This window comes from Camarhynchus parvulus, chromosome 2 (genome assembly GCF_901933205.1).
Source record: "Camarhynchus parvulus chromosome 2, STF_HiC, whole genome shotgun sequence".
In the NCBI taxonomy this organism is placed as follows: Eukaryota; Metazoa; Chordata; class Aves; order Passeriformes; family Thraupidae; genus Camarhynchus; species Camarhynchus parvulus.
Genome location: NC_044572.1, coordinates 60,818,305 through 60,837,933, shown reverse-complemented (window position 1 = coordinate 60,837,933; position 19,629 = coordinate 60,818,305). Strand labels below are relative to the sequence as shown.

At 39.1% G+C, this 19,629-nt stretch overlaps 1 protein-coding gene across 3 annotated transcripts in view; it reads left to right on the top strand.

Moving 5' to 3' along the window:
- CDKAL1 (CDK5 regulatory subunit associated protein 1 like 1) overlaps nt 1-13,336 on the top strand; it is a 380,944-nt gene extending 367,608 nt beyond the window's left edge. For all 3 annotated transcript variants that reach the window (XM_030944157.1, XM_030944158.1, XM_030944156.1), the window contains exon 16: nt 10,130-13,336. In XM_030944157.1, the coding sequence (XP_030800017.1) occupies nt 10,130-10,336 (207 nt within the window). In that variant the 3' untranslated portion in view covers nt 10,337-13,336. The remainder of the gene's footprint in view (nt 1-10,129) is intronic.
- The last annotated feature ends 6,293 nt before the right edge of the window (nt 13,337-19,629 follow it).

Below are 19,629 nucleotides of genomic sequence, written 5' to 3'. Positions count from 1 at the left end.
TAAAATCCAAATCCATCAATTTGTTAAAGACTACATTAAGCCCTGTGGGCTTGTATTTCTCGTCTCTGTAGACACCTGGTATATGTTTACCACTTTCAGGTCATCCTCTGTTTTATTTGTGTTTATCTCACTTTTTTGTAACTTTGTTGGTGTAAGTACTAAATGTAATTTTGGAGTTTCAGGAGTACAGGCTGGTCAGCAGCATGGTGGCATAAAATAGATTATTGAGGCTGAGGTCTGGCCCTTCCCTCAGCAGAAGCAGTGATTTAGATTTGGGTGAGGGTTTTTTTACCAGCCCTTGGTGATCTCCCACTGTTGAAGTGAGTAGGTTTAAAAGTTCCTAGGCCAGGCAGACATATTGAAATGATGTGGAGGACACCCCTTGTCCAGGAGTCAATTGCTCTCAATATTTGTATTCACCTAGAGACAAAAGCAACAGCAAAACACGAGAGAAAGCTGTATTAAAATATTATGGGCTGTATTCTCACAGACCAGTAGCCTTTTCTAAACAGAGGAAAGTTTAGCAATCCTCATTTCTGTGTAAATGCCAGCTGTACTGTGTTTCAGTCTTTTATTAGGTGCTTATGCCGTATTTTCACACGTGTCCATATGTAACTTTTTTGTGCACAGAGCTGAGACTATTCCTTTAGTATCAGAATCTTTTAGGTTGGAAAGGACCTTACAGATCATCAAGTGCAATCACTAACCCAGCACTGCCAAGCTCACCACTAAACCATGGCCCCACGTGGCGCATCCACACATCTTCTAAATACATGCTGGGACAGTGACTCAGCCACTTCCCTGGGCAGCCTGTTCCAATGCTTGACAACCTTTGGGTAAAAAATTTTTTTCTAGTGTCGAATTTAATAAGCTACTGTTAGATATTTTCCCTCTTCATTGTTTGTCATGTAATATTAGTGTTGTTACATGCCTTTTAAACCTCTCTTTCAAGGGAGTTACTTATTTCTTTCTAACCTTTCCTGTGACCTCCAACACTACATTTCTGAGTGCTTAAGAAACAGTTATAAGTTTATGTTTACATTATCCTCCTGAAATGTTGCTTTTGTCTTCCCATTTCACAGATAAAGATGAGGCAGATGTTTAAAATGTCTGCTAGAAGGTTAGTCTGCAGAACAGATTTGATGGTGGCCAGTTAAAGATGCTTGGAAATAGATACTTAAAATTATTAAAATTTTGTAGCAGAAATTCAAGCAAGCTGCAGTGTTGACTTTCCAGCATTTAAGAAAATTCCTGGGGATGATACATCAGGGAAAAAGAGGAAATCAGTTTTTTTTTTTATTTCATGGGTAATTCCTGAAGAACTGAATTTCTCCTTATGAGCTAATCCTCAGAATTATCAGATACAGCCTGATAGAGCACACTGTGTAACACCCATGTGGGATAAGACTGAGGTCCAGTGGGTACAAATGGTCAGTATTTGAGCATGACAGGGTGCAAGTCCCTGCTCAGGCACTCCAATCCTGTACATCTGCAGCAGTTGGGTCAGACCACCCTCTGAATGATACGAAGGCTCTCCTGAGGGTAGATATTTGTTCCAGCCTGCAGATTGGATACTTAAGGCTCTTTGATGTCTTAGACAGAGTGCCAAGGTGCTATCATGATTATCTAGCATAAAATACACTGCAAGCCAAGAAAGGTTTTTCTCATGTAATCTTTCTTGTGGGGAAGGGCTGACGAATCATTTGTGGTGACTGAGGATAGAGAGATTGTGTTAGAGCAGTTAGGCTTGCTAATCACAGAAAGTAACCATTGTTTGATGTTTCCATGAGAGAGCCCTCCATTAACTGCAGCTGAACTTGGCTGAGTGTGAAATTAAAAAGGAGACATAGATTTCCAGACACTCCCCTCAGGTGCTCAAAAGTATGCTAACTGGCACTGTGGGAGACCTCCTAAAACAGCTAAGGATGCTTAAAGGAAAGGGGCCACAACAATGTGAAAAGAAAACCTTTGTATAATCACTGAACCCACAAAGTTGATCAAGATCAGTCACACTGTATTAACTGCTAAATTTTAAGCTCACATGAAATGCTTCTTTCTGCCAAGGTCTGGTTCCAGCTGTGCTTGGTGAGCATCTGCACTCCCAGGAACTGGAGGTGTTTAATACTAGGCAGAAAAGTCTGTGAAAATAAATGTAAGAGAAATTGTCAGGAGCCTGCATATTAAGGCATTGCCTAGCTTTAAGAAAATTATTTTAAAACTTCAACTTGACAGACATAGAAGATTTTACAGGCTATGTTGGCTTCTGCTGGCAGCTGGAATCTGAATTGTAGAGACCCAATTGCTTACTTGCATTGTGGCACTGGAGACATTTCAATCTTATTTTTTTCTCTCTCTGTAAAATGAGGGAGGCATATAGATCCCACAGATACCTACTGGAATGAAATTTGAAACTCTGGAACCTAGTATCATTGCAAAGTATTTAAAATGCACTTTTAAAACCATGTTTATTACCCACGACATTGAAGTGTAAGAAGGGCTGTATCCTTTGTCTCTGAGGTTGTTGTATTATATAAGTCTCTATGGGACATTCCATTTTAATGCTTGGTTCTGTAGAAAGAAATGAAAACACCATAAATTCAGGATTATGACATATTCTAGGATTAAGGGGAAGGCTTTAGCCAAGAATATGTACATATATCAGTTTATTCTACTTTGCTGTATGTGAAAGATCTTTGAAATCTCTCCTGATTTTGAGAGACAGTGTCCCTTGAGTAAAACCAGTATTACTCATTTCACTGTTGATATGTGAATATCATTCAGTTATATTGGTGGTTTTTGTGACATGAATATACATTTTCAGATCTAGGTATTCATTTTACTGGGATACTCTTTCTGATGGAAGCCTTTTGTGTCTTTGCCTGTAGCTACCATTGACCTCCACATAATTGTCACTGTTGTTTCAAGATTTAAAAGGGAAGCAAGGAGGTGATGGTCTCTGAAAGCTTGTGCTGTTAGAAAAGCATATCATATTTCATTTAATATTCTCAGTTGTAGAGCAGACTTTGAACATTCACATGTTGTCTTTCTTTCATCATCCAACAAAATAAACTGGGAAAATTGTTGCATTATAAACACAATTTTAAAATTCTTATTTTAAAAAACATGTCCTCGCCCCCAAGAAAAAAAATCTCAGTGATCCTTTAAAGAAGGAGCAAGCTGGAATCCTATGAAATGGTATCTAATAAGACAGGCTATGGTATGCACATCAAAAAATGATATCTAGTGTTACTACAAGTTAATGTACATCCTGTAATTCACTGTAATGTATTTTCAAAGCCATGAAGCCTCTGCTAGTGATCTCTAGGAAACAGACTCATCTGTTAGCCAGCTAATTACCAGATAAGTGCCCAGAGCAAGTACCTGCCATCTCCTTCATAAAACTGTCCTATGCACAGGGAGATAAATAGTGACAGAACCCCATCCTGAATCTGTCCACATTGTGCTGCTATGTTCATTCTTCATTTCAAGTCATTGCTTGGGTGATTGTGATTTTTGAAATGCAAACTTTTTCTGTTTAGAAGATCTCTCCGTTCTGTTGTGGTGGCAGGTGCTGGCTGGAATGCTGGCTGTCATGTCCTTTGATTCTGTCATAGTGATTGACACCCCACACACCTCATTACAAAAAAAAAATAAAGCTCAGAACCCAGGCATCACACTGTTTTTTAAAGATGTTGTGTCTGACCTTGAATGACAGGTTATTTTGACAGTGCATTGTTTGTGTAGTGGAACGATACTGAGTCACTAAGTTTAATAGCAGCACAAAATAAAAATATGTAAAAAGAGATTCAAGTCCTGGCTGGAAGCATTTATAGGTAAATATGAAGAAACAGGGTAAAACAAGTGGGTATAATGAAAAACAGCACAAGACTGTGTTTTAAACATTTTGGAGGTGGGTTTTGGCTTGTGTTTTCTCAATTGATTTTTTTTCTCTTGTTTTTGTATCTTTGGTTAGTTGAGCTTTTTGGTTGTTTTATTCCTGCTCAAAGTGTACATCACAAAGGAAGTTATTTAATAAGCCCCAGTTGCTCAGCCTTCTGTCTAGCATCTAAGTGCTTTTTGAATTTTGAGGGCTGATTGAGGGAGTAATCTGAAAGACTGGGGGAGGAAAAAGTAGGTAGGCAAGGGCCTACCCTTAGGTAAGAACATGGAAGAGGGCAGAGAGATGTTTGCCAAGAAAAACACCAATGCAGCCATACAGTAATGGTGGGAATTTACAGAGAGAAAATTAATTCATTTTATACTCTTAAATAGGAATATTAAAATTGGAATTTAATGTTAATGTAGGAGGAGGAAGTTCCAGATGTGTTTCTGTATGACATGACATTACAAATTTGTGTTCCTAGTGGCATCTCTGCCTTTGTTTATTTGAGAGGCTGCATGGTCAGATGATGCAAGAGAGAAATGAGAAGTAGAAGGAAAAGAGAATGGACAGGAGGAATTATTGTAGTAGTAATCAAGGTAAAATTTGAGTAGTGAGCAAAGTGGTTGTTTCAATGCTGATCAAAGGACCCAGACAGAGCATGCAGGTGTTACTGGAAAGAACACAGACTTTGCTGACTTGCTGTGCAGGTCAGGGAAGGCCCTGGTTAAAGATTGTCTCCATAAAGGATGACAGCTGGAAGGAACTGTCAGATATAATGCACATGAGCCTGAGGTCAATCAGTCTCTACAGCCTCCTGTTATTACTTGTATAGTTGTATGGGACCATGGTCCAGCCTCTAGGACTATTGCAGGCCTGCTTGGACTGGGTCATTTGCAGTGACCTTGCCATAAGTGAGGAGCTGGGAGCTGTAAGGAGTTCAGATGTTTGTCATGGAGTTGGTCAGGGGCTGGAGCAGCTGACTGGGAGGAGAGGCTCAGGCTGAGCCTTGGTCAGGGGTGGCTTCAGGGGACCCCAGCAGAGGCCCCCAGTGCCTGCACAGGGAGGGGCTCCTGACAAGACCCAGCCAAGTACCTCCCACTGGGACGTGGGGAAGGATGAGACACTGGGCCTAGGTTGGAATGAGAGGTTCAGATGGATATAAAGGGAAGCATTTTCCCATGAATGGGCTCCAGCAGGGGAATAAAGGCACGGAGAGGTTGTGGTGTCCATCACTGGATGTTTTCAGAGCCCAAAAAGAAGAAATAACATGAAATTCCTTTGCAAAAGGACCTGGGTACTTTATTTTTTTCCCTCAAGGTTTCTCATTTTTTAAAATGGGTAAGTAAACTCTGCATGTATTGGGAATCAGGGAATTCCTAGGAATGGTGTACAGCTGATAACATCTGACACAAGCATGCTTGTAGACAGCAGTTTCTTTTAACAGCATCATACTGGGCATTCATTGGAATACATGATGGCAGGGATGCTTCTTAGAGGAATTACATGTTAATTCCATTAGGAAAAAAATATTTTCTGTGCCATTTATTTTGTAATTTAAGATCAGCATTCCACATTTGCAGAAGGCTGATAGAATTTTTAAAGTAATAAATCAAAGGAGTTCTCTTAATACCTACAGAACTAAATGTAGGGACATTTCCAGAACTATTCAATGAAACTCAATTTACATATTTTTTGGTGTGTAATCTATGTGACCTTCAGTAACTGTTTGTTTTTTTAATCTGAAAAATGCCTTTAAAGAGTAATAGCCCAGAGTTTCAAATAGTGCAGCAGGAGATGTAATGCATATTTTAACATGTTTTCTTTAAATTTGTCACACAGACTTGTTGTGCGTGATTATGTAAAAGTCCGTGTTTTTAAAGCCAGTAGTACAAGTGTGTGATGTACTTGGTTGGGCTAAAAAATTCAGAAGTCTAATTTATCTTGAGATATGCTCAGTCAAGAAGTTTTTCACAGCAGTTAGCTAACACTTCAAGCTCTAACAGTGCCCCTGAGCCATAAAAGAAATTTGCATGTAAGAAATGTTTTGAATCTATTAAAACTCAGCTCAGAGCTAAAGAGTTTCTCTTATGTCTTTGTTGACTAACATGAAGTGAGATCTCACAAAAAGCTAGGCTGTGATCGACAGATGCCAAATCTCAGGTTTTGATGTGATTATATATTTCTTTCATGCACAGTGGTTTGCTCTGGGACTGGAGTTTCAGAAAGACAGCAATCAATGGGTCTGTGCAAGAGTACACAAAATATATTACTCCTGGCAGTCGTCAAGGCAGAATTATTCAAAAAATAATCTGAAATGCATTTGATCATATACTAGAAGTTTTAATAATTTATATTATACCTTATTAGCAAAGTCTTGTGTTTACTTTGTGACTGCCAAAACAAGATGAAAGGCTGCCTCCGTGGAAATACAAGATGCTTAGCTCAAAGTCTCTGTCTGTGCATTTCAGTTTGGTAATTTCCCTTCCTTCCCTCATTTTGATTAATAGTATATAATTTTAAATCTTAGAATATCTCTTCCTTCATTGTGGTCCTATTTAGTGAGAGCAATGCTTAACAAGTCTACCAAAGAGTTTGTGGCCTATCAAGATTGAAACTAGTACAAACACGTATTTTTGAAACTTCTTTACCTTAGGGCTTCCTCCCAGCACTTTTTTGTTGAAAGAGGCTTTGAATTTTGTTCTAAATTCCACTGCAATGAATCATTATGGTAATCTTTCTAACTCTTGCAGCTACAAAAGTGTAATACCTGAGCTCAGCTTAAGGAGCTGTTGCACTCTGACTAGTGATTGTATGTGGTAAATATCACAGCTATATCAGGTCAGAATATTACAGAAATAACTTAAAGAGTTCCTTGGAAAGCTAATGCACTGTAAATATTGTATCTAGAGACAGAGATACAAATAAGGACTGTTCGGAATTAATTGTTCTGTTAAATGAGAGCATAGTGAGTGGACAGTGTAAATGCTAGTTCACAAAATTATTTTTTTACCTCCACCGAGGTTTCTTACACCAAATGTGCATATAGTCATATATAAAATGTTTTTCAGTAACACAGCTGTTTATAGGATACTTGTGTGCCTGGAAGAACTGTTTACGTTCTTGACAGGCCAGGCTGTGGCAAGGGCCACTCAGCCCTTACTCAGGAGGGAAAGGGTGCAGTGACACAGTCCCTTTAGCAGAGCTCCTCTTCCCCCTGGGGAATTTGTGCTCAACAGACTCTGAGCAAGAGGCATCCACCTGCAGGTGTCTCTGAGTGATTATCCTGGGTTTAAAAGCTCTGTATGAATCTCAGGATGGGGACAAAAAGACTGTTATTTTCTACAAGAGCCTTTCAGTCTCAGGGAGCCAGATGTACCTTTTTTTGTTGTTTTTTTTTTTTAAGATGCACATTCTGTGATGATAATGAAAATTTCATGGAAGCCTGTGGTATTACTCATGTGTCAGGCAGAATTTTGGGCCAAACTAGAGAAGAGTGTTTAGAAAACATGAATCAGATGAATACGCTCTTTACTTTCCTTGGAAGGGAGTATTTGGCAGGATCACCTGAAGAGGTGTACATTATCAAACAGAAACACAGTTTAAGTGGTAAGCTGTGATGCCTTTAAGAAAAGGCTCACTTCAGTTGGCAATTTGAGATATTTTTGTCTTTCTACCAAAAAAAAAAACAAAACCAAAAAACCCAAACCAAAAAAAAAAAACAACCAAAAATGGGTTTACTGTATCAGTATGATCATCTCATTTATTGGAAATATGATGAAGTAAGGAAAAAACAGATTTCACAGCTGTACAGGCTGACTTAGATGAAATGCTACTGAGACAACTCACCAGCAGCGTTCACCACCACTGGAACTTTGTAAACCTTGCCAAAATCTCTTGTGCCATTCTGTATTACCAGCAGTATGAAGCACTACCTAATGCATATGTAGTGCATGTTGCAGTAGAGGTGTAAGAAAACAGTATGGTAACAAAAAAATGCAGTATAGGCATGATCAAAATTATACCAGCGAGATGAGACTCTTTGGTTTTATGTTGGAAAACAGAAAAGCTGTATAACATAAATGAAATGCCAGTGAAACCACTACTGTAAACTATGTTACAGAAACATGATTGAATGCATGAAACACTGATGTTCTTAACTGTTAGTGAAGGAGAAAACTTAAAAGAAGTCTCTGAAAACATTTTACAACTTACAATTTGTATTTGGAGAATTTTGCTGCCTGTCCCTAGTCTTCCTGAGACATGTAGCTAGGAACTGAAGCATTGAGGAGAAGGTCCAGCATTATTTATGAGGTACTGGCCCTTTTTATCTGTTTACCAAGGGATAGCATCTAGTCTTGTATGAGTAAATAACTATGATTTTATCATGCAGTGTAGAAATATTTAATTAGGAGTCATTTCTACAAATTAAGCACCTTATATAGGCGATTTTTGAGACCTGCAAAGAAAAGAAATGCTTTATAAATGTCTAGAAAGAATAAATTGCAAAAGAATTTCGACTCATTTGTAAAAAATCCTTAATACTGTACATTTTCCAGTTTAATCTTCAGGCAAAGGTTAATCAGCTTTGATTTGGGAGGACAAAATAGCTGTGGCCGAGTGCTAAAATTTCAGACACCTTAGAAATTGATTGTAACTAATAACTTAGCAACAGTTTTTGATTAAGTTAACATGTTCTGCACAATATAGACTGAAGTTCTGGAGTGGTGCTGTTACTGTGCCTCACTCTGTGGAGAATTACACCCCAGCGTGCTTACCTGTTTCCTTTCCTCTGTTTACCCAGTTGACATTCTTCTAGGTGCTCATGTGTGAGAAGTCATCCTTATTTCATAGTTCACTTGGTCAGTAACCCTTTGCCTGTGTGAATTGGGATCCAAGTCAGCAATAACTCAGTTGTTAGAACAGCACTTACTCCAGGCTGTCATTTGCCCCTTTGATGCTTACTTACCTAACCAGTAGTAATCATTATTTTCCTTCTACAATTACTATAATGGAGCTGATTGCTGAAATGGAAAACAGGAGGCAGTTACAGAAGGTTTGAATTGTGCTGTCACACTTTCATGGGCAGGCACCTTTCTTGGAGCTTTGATATTTCTTTGAGTTTGCCCAGAAATATGTTTGGTAAAAGACAAAATGGGCATCTGGTCTGTATATTCATGTGGCCCTGTTTCAGCTTCTTGGAAATACAAGATTATCCAGATAGTTACTTTCTGGGTCCCTAATTTATTTTATACAAAATGTGAAAGAGAAAAAAAATAGAATGGTTTAATCAAAACCCTTTTTTTAACTGGAAAGTTTCAAACCAATTAAAAATCCAGCTGAACTCAATTGAATTCCCAAGAGATTATTCAAATAGAGGGACGAAAACAGAAATGACAACAGAAATATTGCATCCTCTGATGCAGCATTGTTACACCTTTGTTTAATTACACCTTCACCACTTACATCTCTTGCAAATGTCATCGAATTTCACTGGATGTTTTTCCTTTTGAGTATCTACAATACTGAACTGAATAAGGAGAAAAGGGAGAAAAGAGCTTTTTACTCTTTTCACTTGGATTTTCTGCTGAAATAGTGATGCAACATCAGTAACTTGTGCTGCAGTTAAAAGACATCATATTCTTGGGGATCTTGGTGCTTGCAGTCAGGTTGGGAATGGTAATGACAGGCGCAGCAGGGAACTGGGATTCAATATGCTGAATGAGAAGGTGAGTGTTTTAGCACAGCTGCCTCCTGAGGGTCAGGGGAAAGGAAAAGCCCTTTGGGAGGATTTTCAAGCACCACTGAGCTGGCACACCAGGAGTCAATGATTGACTTTAGAAGATCCCTGCTGTGCAAAGGATTGAGTGTTGTGGTCCCCTTTATCACTGGTTAGACATTTCTTCTGGAGAAGCTAAAAATCGGAAGGTAGTGAGAAAGCAGCAAAACAAATTAAAAAATAACCATCAAAGAGCTGTCTCTGGTGGCAGTGAGGTCTGGAGATTTTTCTGTTGCTAACAGCTGCATTGACTTGACAGTTAATTTCATTAGAAATACTGATTTTGTGTGGCATTTATAAGATTCCTGCACGAAAAACTGATGACCTGGTGATGATGCAGTGCAGGTTGAATTGTTGGTCTTGAAAAGGACATTAATTTGAACCTCAGTACAAAAAGGAGAGTGTATTTGGTATGTACAGTCAGAAAGACAGAACACAGTTTCAATCCTAATGTTTGCCTTTCTTCACAGGAGTTCCGACGTTCAGCACAGAATGGCACAAAGTGGAAAGCACAGCCTAATGCTGAGATCCCAGTGAAAACACGGCTCAGCTCCTGGATGGCTTTGCAGCTGCCATGGCAACAAGAGGGAGGTGGACTGAAGATCCTGTCTGTCAGCCTGGCTCTACTGGCAGTTCTTCTTATGCTTTACTATGGAGGAATGAAAACAGAACTGTGAACTGAATGGGGCTTTTATAAAAACAATGAAACTGCTGTTCAAAATCTTCAAAGGAAACACTTTTACCAGCAAATCTTTTATTTTTTAAAAAAAAAAAAAACAACTAATATAAATTGGGCAATAATTTCTACTCACTCTATGCCTTTCCTGTCATTCAAAGGAGAGAATGGTAATAAGCTGTGGGAAGGCCTATCTTGCCAAAACCTGAGATCCTTGGTTGGTTGAACAGGTTGTTGCATCTTCCCTTTTCTTTTTTTCCTAAAATGATGCAATGTTTGCATTACATGCTCTTTTCATATTTGCTGTATCAGATAAAATTGCATTAAGTTTTTAAGGAATCTTTCCATTGAGTAATATTGGTCATCTTTTATGGGTAGATTATTTAAAGCTTTCCTAAAGATTTTGCTTGATGCAGTGTGATTGTTTGGTATCTGTCTTTTTACATTAGAATGAACACTGCAAGGCCATTAAAGTTTGTTATTTGTTGCTATTTATTTTGCTGTCATGTTTGAAAGAATTTTTGCCTGCTGTCTTGCATCTCTCAACTTCACAATGAGTTATTAGGCTTTTTTAATACAAGAAGAATTATTTTTTACATAGAAATAGCTCTAAAAGGTGTTGGGTTTTTATAATTGAATGGGAAGATGTTGTTCTGGTGATAGAGTTCTGTTAAAAGATGGATTTAATACAGTCTGTAGATTTTATACAATCTTTAGAGAACTACCTGGGAATCTCTTAGCTTTGCATTGGCTCAGTAAAACAATTATTACTCTGTTAGAGGTTGCATTTTACACAATGAAAATTTCTAATTAGTTAATTCAAGCCATTTTGTCATGACAGGATCTCCACACATCCTGTGAGTGTGCTGGTGAGTCAGGGACTGGACTGTGTGCCCAGTTCTTCCTGCACCCGACCTCATCATACTGTTGGTTTGTTCATGCCTTGTCACCTTTGTGAATCTTCATCCAAACTTCCACTTGCAGAGACTGTTTAAAATCATAACACAGGCACTGTTGAGAGTTTTTTTTAGTGTTTGTGTCACATCCAGATGGAGCTGAGCTGTCTTACATGGCTGTTGTGGTTTAACCCCAGCAGGCAGCTGAGATGCTCACTCACCCCTGCAGTGGGGTGGGGGCAAGAATCAGAAGGGTAAAAGTGATAAAACTTAGGGGTTGAGGTAAAGACACTTAAACAGGTAAGGCAAAAGCTGCACATGCAGGCAAGGCAAACCAAGGAAATAAATCATTCATTACTTTGACAGGCAGGTGCTCAGCCATTCCCAGAAATGCAGAAGAGGCCTTGACTCTGTGTGAGCCCTCCTCAGCAGCAGAAAATCCAAAACATAGCCCCATACCAGTTGCAGTGAAAAAAATTAACTCCATCCCAGCCAAAACCGGTACATTGTCTCTACAGTGCAGAGGAATAATCCCCTAGTAAGAGTGCTTTGTACTTTATAAATTGGGGATTCATAATAGTTACAGACAATTAACCAGGAAGCTCCACCATGATGCTTTCAGCACAGCCTGTAAATTATAACAGCAGATGTTACTGTCTTTAGGAAATCAGGTGTGTGATCAATCAAATATTAAATTTTTGATAGCAACCACTGAAGGTCATAAGCCAAGACGCAAAATCCACGAGTTTTAAAAAGAAAAAAATAAACAAAAAACATGCCCTTAATTTTCTTTTGTTTGTTGGCATGCTTTTTTTGTCAGGCTTTTCTATACAACAAGGAATATATAACAATCAGTAATTTACTTTTTTAACAAATCTGAAAAATTCTCAGAAAAAAACCCACCAACATGACTCCGGGAGTTGAAATTTTCAGGAAAGTACCACAGATTGCAAGACTCTCAGGAAAACTGTGGATTGGCAAAATCATTATATCCAAGCCAAATTTTCACATGTGATGGGAATAATCTATGCAGATATGTTGTGTGCCTCTAGCATTATCTCTGTCAGCCACTCTAGCTTATCTAATCGTGGCAATTACAGACTCATTGCATCAGCTATTACAGAGATTTACCAAGCTTGTGATTTAGATTGTGTGCATCGTTGACTTTAATGTGACCAGCTTATTTTCTTAGAAATAGTGCAATATACTATTTCTAGTAAAGAGGCCAAAGAAGACTTTGCAAATGACATTGCCCATGCAGTATGTTCTTAAACTGAGCTTTAATCTGATAAGTAGGAAGCGTTGTTTATAACGTATTTTGTTGCCTTCCTTTAGATTTTGAGAGAGGTTTTTGACACTTGGTGTTGTAGAGCAGCATTGTGTTTGTCACTGCGTTCTGGTTATGTACAAATAAAGCTTCCAAAGGCACTGAGCTGAGCAGAACAGTTCTGGTCAAACAGCTCACCTGGGCCAAGCCTGGACTGCCTGGGGCTGCTGGTGCAGCTTGGGAAACCTCAGTGAGTGTGGAGTGAATTGTACAAGTACATCCTCCTCGTGGAATGAGTTGACCTGAACATCTGATCTGTGATTTTTGATCCTGTTTGGCTCCCTGAATGCCCTGAGTACCCTGCCAGGCAGCATTTTTAATTTTTACATCAACATTATGTTTGAGACCTACTTCCAAGTGTTCCCTCTTTGCAAGCCATCAGGGTGGGTGAGAAATCTGCTGCACTCCAGCTTAACAAGGTCATTGCAGGAAAAGTTACCTCATAGTCAATTGATCCCACTTTCACACATGCTGAACACACTCATCACTAGAGAATGTCTTTGCTAATAAGCAATCTACATTCAATGACCTTTTGTCAGAGCAAAAAAAAAAAAAGAATATAATTTCCATTTGATACCAGGAAAGCCTCAACTATTTTTCTTAAGTGTTTGTGGTAGCTCTGAGTTCTCTTTGGCTGTTTGCAATGAGGAATCTTGCAAACCACAGAACCCTGAGTAGCAAAAACATCTTAAATCTGTTGTGAACAGCATTAAGTACACACATTTTATTTTCTACTTGAGCATTATATGCTGGAGGACTTTGTCATTTAGTCTTTTCATTGTAGCTTTCTAGTAATAGTATACTTGTTTAGAAAAAGAGTATGACATAGAAGTGTTTTATGTAAAACTTGTTCTATGAAGGAAGAGAAAGAAGAAAAGGTGCTTTTTGAGGAGAGTGACCTTTGTTACATCATTCCTTGTACATCTTTGAACATCTGACAGCTACTGTTAATCTAGTTTCACTTCCAGGTTCAACTTCCCGTATGGAAAGCTGGAGTGATTTTTGAATAACAGCAAATAATATCAGAAGTGGCAGCAACTGGCAACTCTGACACTGAGCTTGGCTGTGGCCATTACCCAGAATCCTCCTGTTCTTCTTGAGAAGCAATTACAATTTCACAGGTTGGAATTAAAATTCCCTGCAGTATGCAGGAGAGTAACTGAAACTGTCAAAGTGATTTCAAGCTGCTAATCTCCCCCTGCTCCAAGAGTGAAAATAGAGCCCCTCTTACCCAGGCACAGATCTGACAACTTAAAAACTCCAGCCTTCCACTTCACTTAAATACATATGGAGAGTGGTTTGATCTGCTCACAGAGGATATCTGTAAAGATGTTATGTCTATGAACATTTGTGTGTTATTAACAAGTCTATCTTTTTTAACTTTAAGACGTGTGTAACTTCAGGGACTAAGACGAATATAAAAGGAGTCTTATGCAAGAGCTCTGACAGTTTGGAGGAATGAGTAGGCATGTGCCTGTTTGTGTGAGGCTTATTAAAATCTTTATTTATGTCTTCTCAAACATGTATTTTTTGCTAGAAAAATTGCTTGCAACTTTCCCAGGTTTTATTTTCACAGTTTTATATCCCACATTATATTTTGTGTGCACTGTGGTTGATTGTATAGATAGAAATAGAGAGCATTTAGAAACTAAAAAGCAGAGGAAAAAATTGAGGGGCTGTAAAACTAGGGTGCAAAATGAAAATATTGGTGCAAAATGAAAAATATTTGTGCAAAAGCTGCAAAGCAAATTTGGTCTAGGAGACATGGACCACGGAGTTAGGAATTGGCTGCAAAATACCATTGGACTTGTTCACAGGCAGGGTTCATCCACTAGATAATTAAAATCAGAGTCATTGCTGGAAAATGTTTGTGCAAATATCATTAGATGTCTTTTAGTTCCATAATTGATTTGCATGCTCTTAACATTCAAGTGAATGCTTTTTTCCTATAAATGAAAGTTCTTCAGTTGATAGAAGGAAGATGAATTATGAATAGTCTATTTTCCTTTTAAAAAAACCCAATACCATAAAAAAAAATCATGTCACTCCAACTGCTGGTATCCCAGAGTGCCCATTTGGGAAGTTGTGGTTATGGATTTGGATCCTTAATGCTGTCCAGTCATGTCCCATGAATGGAGAAAGAGTAATATTTGAGTGTCCTTTCAACAATATTTTGTTGGAAAATATTCAGCAATTATAGCCATTCTTCTTAAAAAGTGGTCTTAACATGATGTTTTATAGAGGACAATCTGCCCTGCATGGTTTGCTTAATGCTGGTTGTAGGTAATGGCATGAATTTCCATGTTGGTGACCAGAGTGATGCAGATTTGTGCCTACAACTTGCATGCTTTAAATGCCCCATCTGTCTTTGAGTGTGAAAACAGGGTAGTTGTGCTTAAGTGAGCATAAAATATTATGTCTACTCTCTTCCTGGGTGGTGTTTGTGGGGAGTGGTGTTCAAATGTTAGTTGCCAGTGGGTTACAGGTTACAGGAGAAGCTTGGAGATGATAAAACACACGAAAAAAGGGCCATGATGCCATGATTGCTTGGCACATAGTACCGAACAATGCTGGGGATCTGAGAGAAATTAATGTGATGCAATCATGACATGATGGGAAATTTGACTTGTCATGGTTAGGATATTGTTACAGTATAATCTGAAAAATAAAATGTTAATGGTGCTAAGAAGGCTTTGCTGCACAGACACCCTTCCCAAGTGCTCATAACTTGTGTTCCTGTGTGTTTCTGTGTTCCCCACACTGGGCCACAGCCGCCCCCCCCCTCCCCCCCTCGCCCCTGGGTGTGGCGGCATTTTCCTGGAGGAGGGCATCCCAATTCTGTCCCCTCTCACCCTGCTTGTCAGTGCATTGCATTTCTTGCTGCTTGGTAGGGGAGATGGGTAAACTGTGGCCAGCTAAGAGACTTGCTCAGTGCAGTGGCATGCAGTAAATAATGCACACTCTTCAGTGGTTGAAAGCTTCAGCTTTTTGTTCAGTTTCAAGTACCTCCATTCCACTGTGAGCCTGCATTCTCTCTTACCCTTTCTCCCAGCTGCCTCAACCAAGCTATCAGCAGCTCATTTTGTTTTGTGGAAGAAAACATATTTTCAGAAGGGTAAGTATTAGTCTGAGTAAGGTGGCTTCTTCCCTGAAAACAAGAGTCTTGCCTCTGTAGTGGAGCTCATTTGCCAGAGATGTCAGTGCTTGGAATCCATTGTGTTGCAGTGTCTGTTCTTCAGCTGTGTGGTGTCTGTCTACCAGAGCCTTTGGGTTATGTCAGAAACTCCCATTTGCTAATAAGCAGGATTAAAAGGCCTCTTCTGCTGTGCTGTATTAGTTTTGAACTTGCAAATCCCAGAAATGCTGTAATTCAGAGCGAGAGATAAAACACATCATTGATGTCAGCTGAACATATTAAATTTGATATCCACTAGTGGCTTTATGAGCTATAAAAGCCAATATCTAGAAATCACCAACTACAAGAAGTCTACACAAGAGATTACAGAGGGCTGTGTGTGACATGGCCTGCAGAGTGTTGGTATGAGACTGCAGGAGGAAGCGAGAGCATGTTACCAAGTCAGCTGTACAGATAACTAGTGGCAGAGAGAAAGATGTTCACACTCAAGGGACAGCTTAATCTCCAAGTATTATGGTAATATTAAGGAAATTTAGAAAAGACAGATAGCAGCTTGGACATGCTGCAGCAGCATTATTTTGCTTCTGTCCTGCTTGGAATTAGTAGGTGAAAAGGGCAGTCTGAATAACATTCTCCAGCAGAAGGATGAAACAGAGCCTAACAGCAGATAGCAGCTTTGGATCTATGAGAAGGAAATTATTTAGAACAAATCTGAACCTCCTGCACTTCCATATCTCCTCCCTGTGCTGCTCTGAAGGGACACCTTGTTTTGATTTGGTTTTATTTGCCTTTTTTTTCCTGGAAATACATATTTAGGTTCCCAAACCTTTTTTATTTTGTCTGACTGAAATAATACTGAAAAAAATTATTCACTTATGCTTCTGGTTTTAAGCTCAGACTTGTTTGCATTTTTTTGCATGCCCTGTGAGCCTGCATCAACCAACATTTTACTTGTAGAAGGGACAGGATTAATTTTTGTATTGATTTGAACTTAAACTGGAAGTTTTCAGTTGGTTTGTGAAGTACTACCAGGGGTATCAAGAAAATTAAGCCTAGCTGGCAACGAATTTAATATATTTACTGTCTCTATCTACAGACTTGCTAGTATTACATACTAAAATTTGTTGAAGTTAACTAATATAAATTCACTGATAAATTCTTTGTTTCTGCCAATTTATAGTGTCATTAAAGTGAGACACACAGCTGATTTGATGGCCTAGTCCCAACATATATCTGCTTTAAGAATTACTGCTGCAGGCCAGTTATACATGGCTTTCACCATGTCCTCCACAACATCTGCAGTGCAAGAAGAAAAGCAAATGATAATCAGCACACAAGAGGCAGTTCCTAAACTTTGTAAAGGAGTGGCTGTCTTGAGCCTCAACACAAATACTCATGAAAGGACGTGGTAAATTGTAGGTTCTGTGTGGTGGTGTTTGCAGGGGTCCCAGGACGAGGGAGGAGACGAGAATCTTGACTCCATATTTCAGAAGGCTAATTTAGTATTTTATGATATACATTATATTAAAAGAAAATGATATATTAGAACTACACTAAAAGAATAGAGAAAGGATTTCATCAGAAGGCTAGCAAGGAATAGAAAGGAATTATAATAAAATCTTGTGACTGCTCAGAGCCTCGACACAGGTGGCTGTCATTGGTCATCAAGTAAAAACAATTTTATATGCTGGGTAAACAGTTCTTCAGATCACATTCTAAAGCAGCAAAACATGGAGAAGTTGAAGCTTTTCAGCTGCTCAGGAGAAAAAATCCTAACGAAAGGATTTTTCATAAAATATGTCTGTGACAGTTCTGAGTTCAGAAAATTCCAACATAAGGCGTTTTCCTGCCATGATAGAAGGACAGAGGACCTTGTCTCTTCCGCGACTGTGTAGCAGCAGTCACCTACCACTGCAGAGGTAGATGAGCATTATATATCACATACCCATTGTATGTAAAAGAGCAGCAGAGTTTCCAGGGCCAGCCCTTTGTCATCTGTGTTCCTTTCCAAAGTCTTTGAAAGCCATTTACTTACCACGTGTCCTGCAGGACCCTTGTATTTCTGATGTCCTTTAATGAGCTTGGAGGCTCTTGTGAGTGCATTCTGCAGAGATCCAGGATTGCAGCTTTCAGAATCCCAGCAGGCCGAATGAGCTATTCTGGCCTTGATGTGAAAGCTGTTGTCGTAAGAGGGTTCAACAGTATATTTCCTGTTCTTGCCACAGACACTGCTGCAAAAGTTGAGTCATCAGTGTATAAATACTTTCTTGGCCTCAGAATATCTGATATTTTTTTGTGTGTGTTGATTGGCTGCCCAATTAATTTCTCTTTCCACACTTACTGACTCATCTAAGAATAATGAAATTGGGTTGCTGCCAATCATACTTCATATTGCTTCAAATGTAGGAATGCTAAGGCAACTCATAAATACTATCTTATCTGCCAGGAAATCCATGAAACTGAATTTCAAATCATTCCCATTCACAGCAGTAGCTTGAGCAAAAGACCTGGAATTTTGTTGGTAATAAAGTCTGGTCCTGTGGACAGTCTTGTGCTGTGCTCTCTTTCCATGTGCTTGTGAGCAAAGAAATTAAACGAAAATCTGCTTCATGGAGAGAACAGGTTTTATTCTGTTTTCTTGAAATGTTTATCAATCTGTCCAAACGCACTTGACAGGTAGAATTGACAAGGTCTCCTTGCTTTAAAAAAATGACAGTTCACTAACTAGTCTGATTTTCTAATTGTCAGAGTGCAGTTATCTAGACGTGCTATTCATCTTTCAGGCAGTAAAAACAAGCTGGTGTGATGGCCAAAGAACACATAAAACTTCTCTTTTCTTAGACACTTCATAGTTGGTTGGAAAGCAAAAGTTTTGGCCTTATGGAAGAGGAATGCTATAGACAGTTCTTTCCATACCTTGTAATTGGCAATATGGGACAAGTTTTAAATAATACAAAGACCTAAGCAAAGGAAGAATTTTAAATAAAATACTCTATTCTGGTGTATGGTTTTAAATTAAATTAAATTAAATTAAAATACAGCTTAAAAGTTATATCCATGAAAAGTCCAATTATGGTATTTTGCTCACTTTTTTCTCTCTTTTTATTTTAAAATGTTATGTTTCCTCATAGTTCTTGGCAGATTAAACATTTTCATTTCAAAACAGAATTTCTCTAACTCACATGGTACTCTTACAAAAACAAGTTTTGAGTCTCAATAGTTTCTATAGGCTGAAACTAATTTCCCAGAAAGAAGGATCAATGTGGCAGCCTCAGGAAGTGAGTACAGTGGCCCAAAGAGATTTAAAACTAAGGATGCTGCCTTTCTCTGCTACATCCTTCTATTGACAGCTCTTGCTTGCACCAGCAGTGCTGCCATGACACTGCCTGAAGGGAAGCGTGGGGGGCTCATCTGAATGCAACAGTGTTTTGGTGGGGTTCATTTTGGGATGGCTCATGTTGCTGTGAGCATTTTTGCAAGGCAAGGGCTGATTTATGTTGCCTTGAACTGCCAGAGAGGATTGTGTGGGTCTTACAAGCTGAAATGTCTCTTACTGGTAGAGCAGAGGAAAGGTCCTTACCCCACCACTTTATTTCCATTCCCGGGTTGTAGAGGCCACTGACACACAATATGTGACTGGGAAACACATCATTGTTGGGCAAGCACTGTGGAGCAGAGCCATAAACTTGTGGTTTGGAGACCTCCACACAGCTCTGAAGCTGTAAGGTGAGGTGTGCCTGGGAATTGCAGAGCCCAGGTCATGGCCCATAGGGCAGGCAGGATGTTGCTAAATGATGGGGTTTACTGCAGTGATGTTCCTGATCAGCTCAGGATTAGTGCATCATACAGGACATACAAAGTGGCTGTCAACCCGTCCTCTCCGTTAGGCTAGTCCCTCCTTTTTCATATAGAGAGGTACATACCTAATACAACTT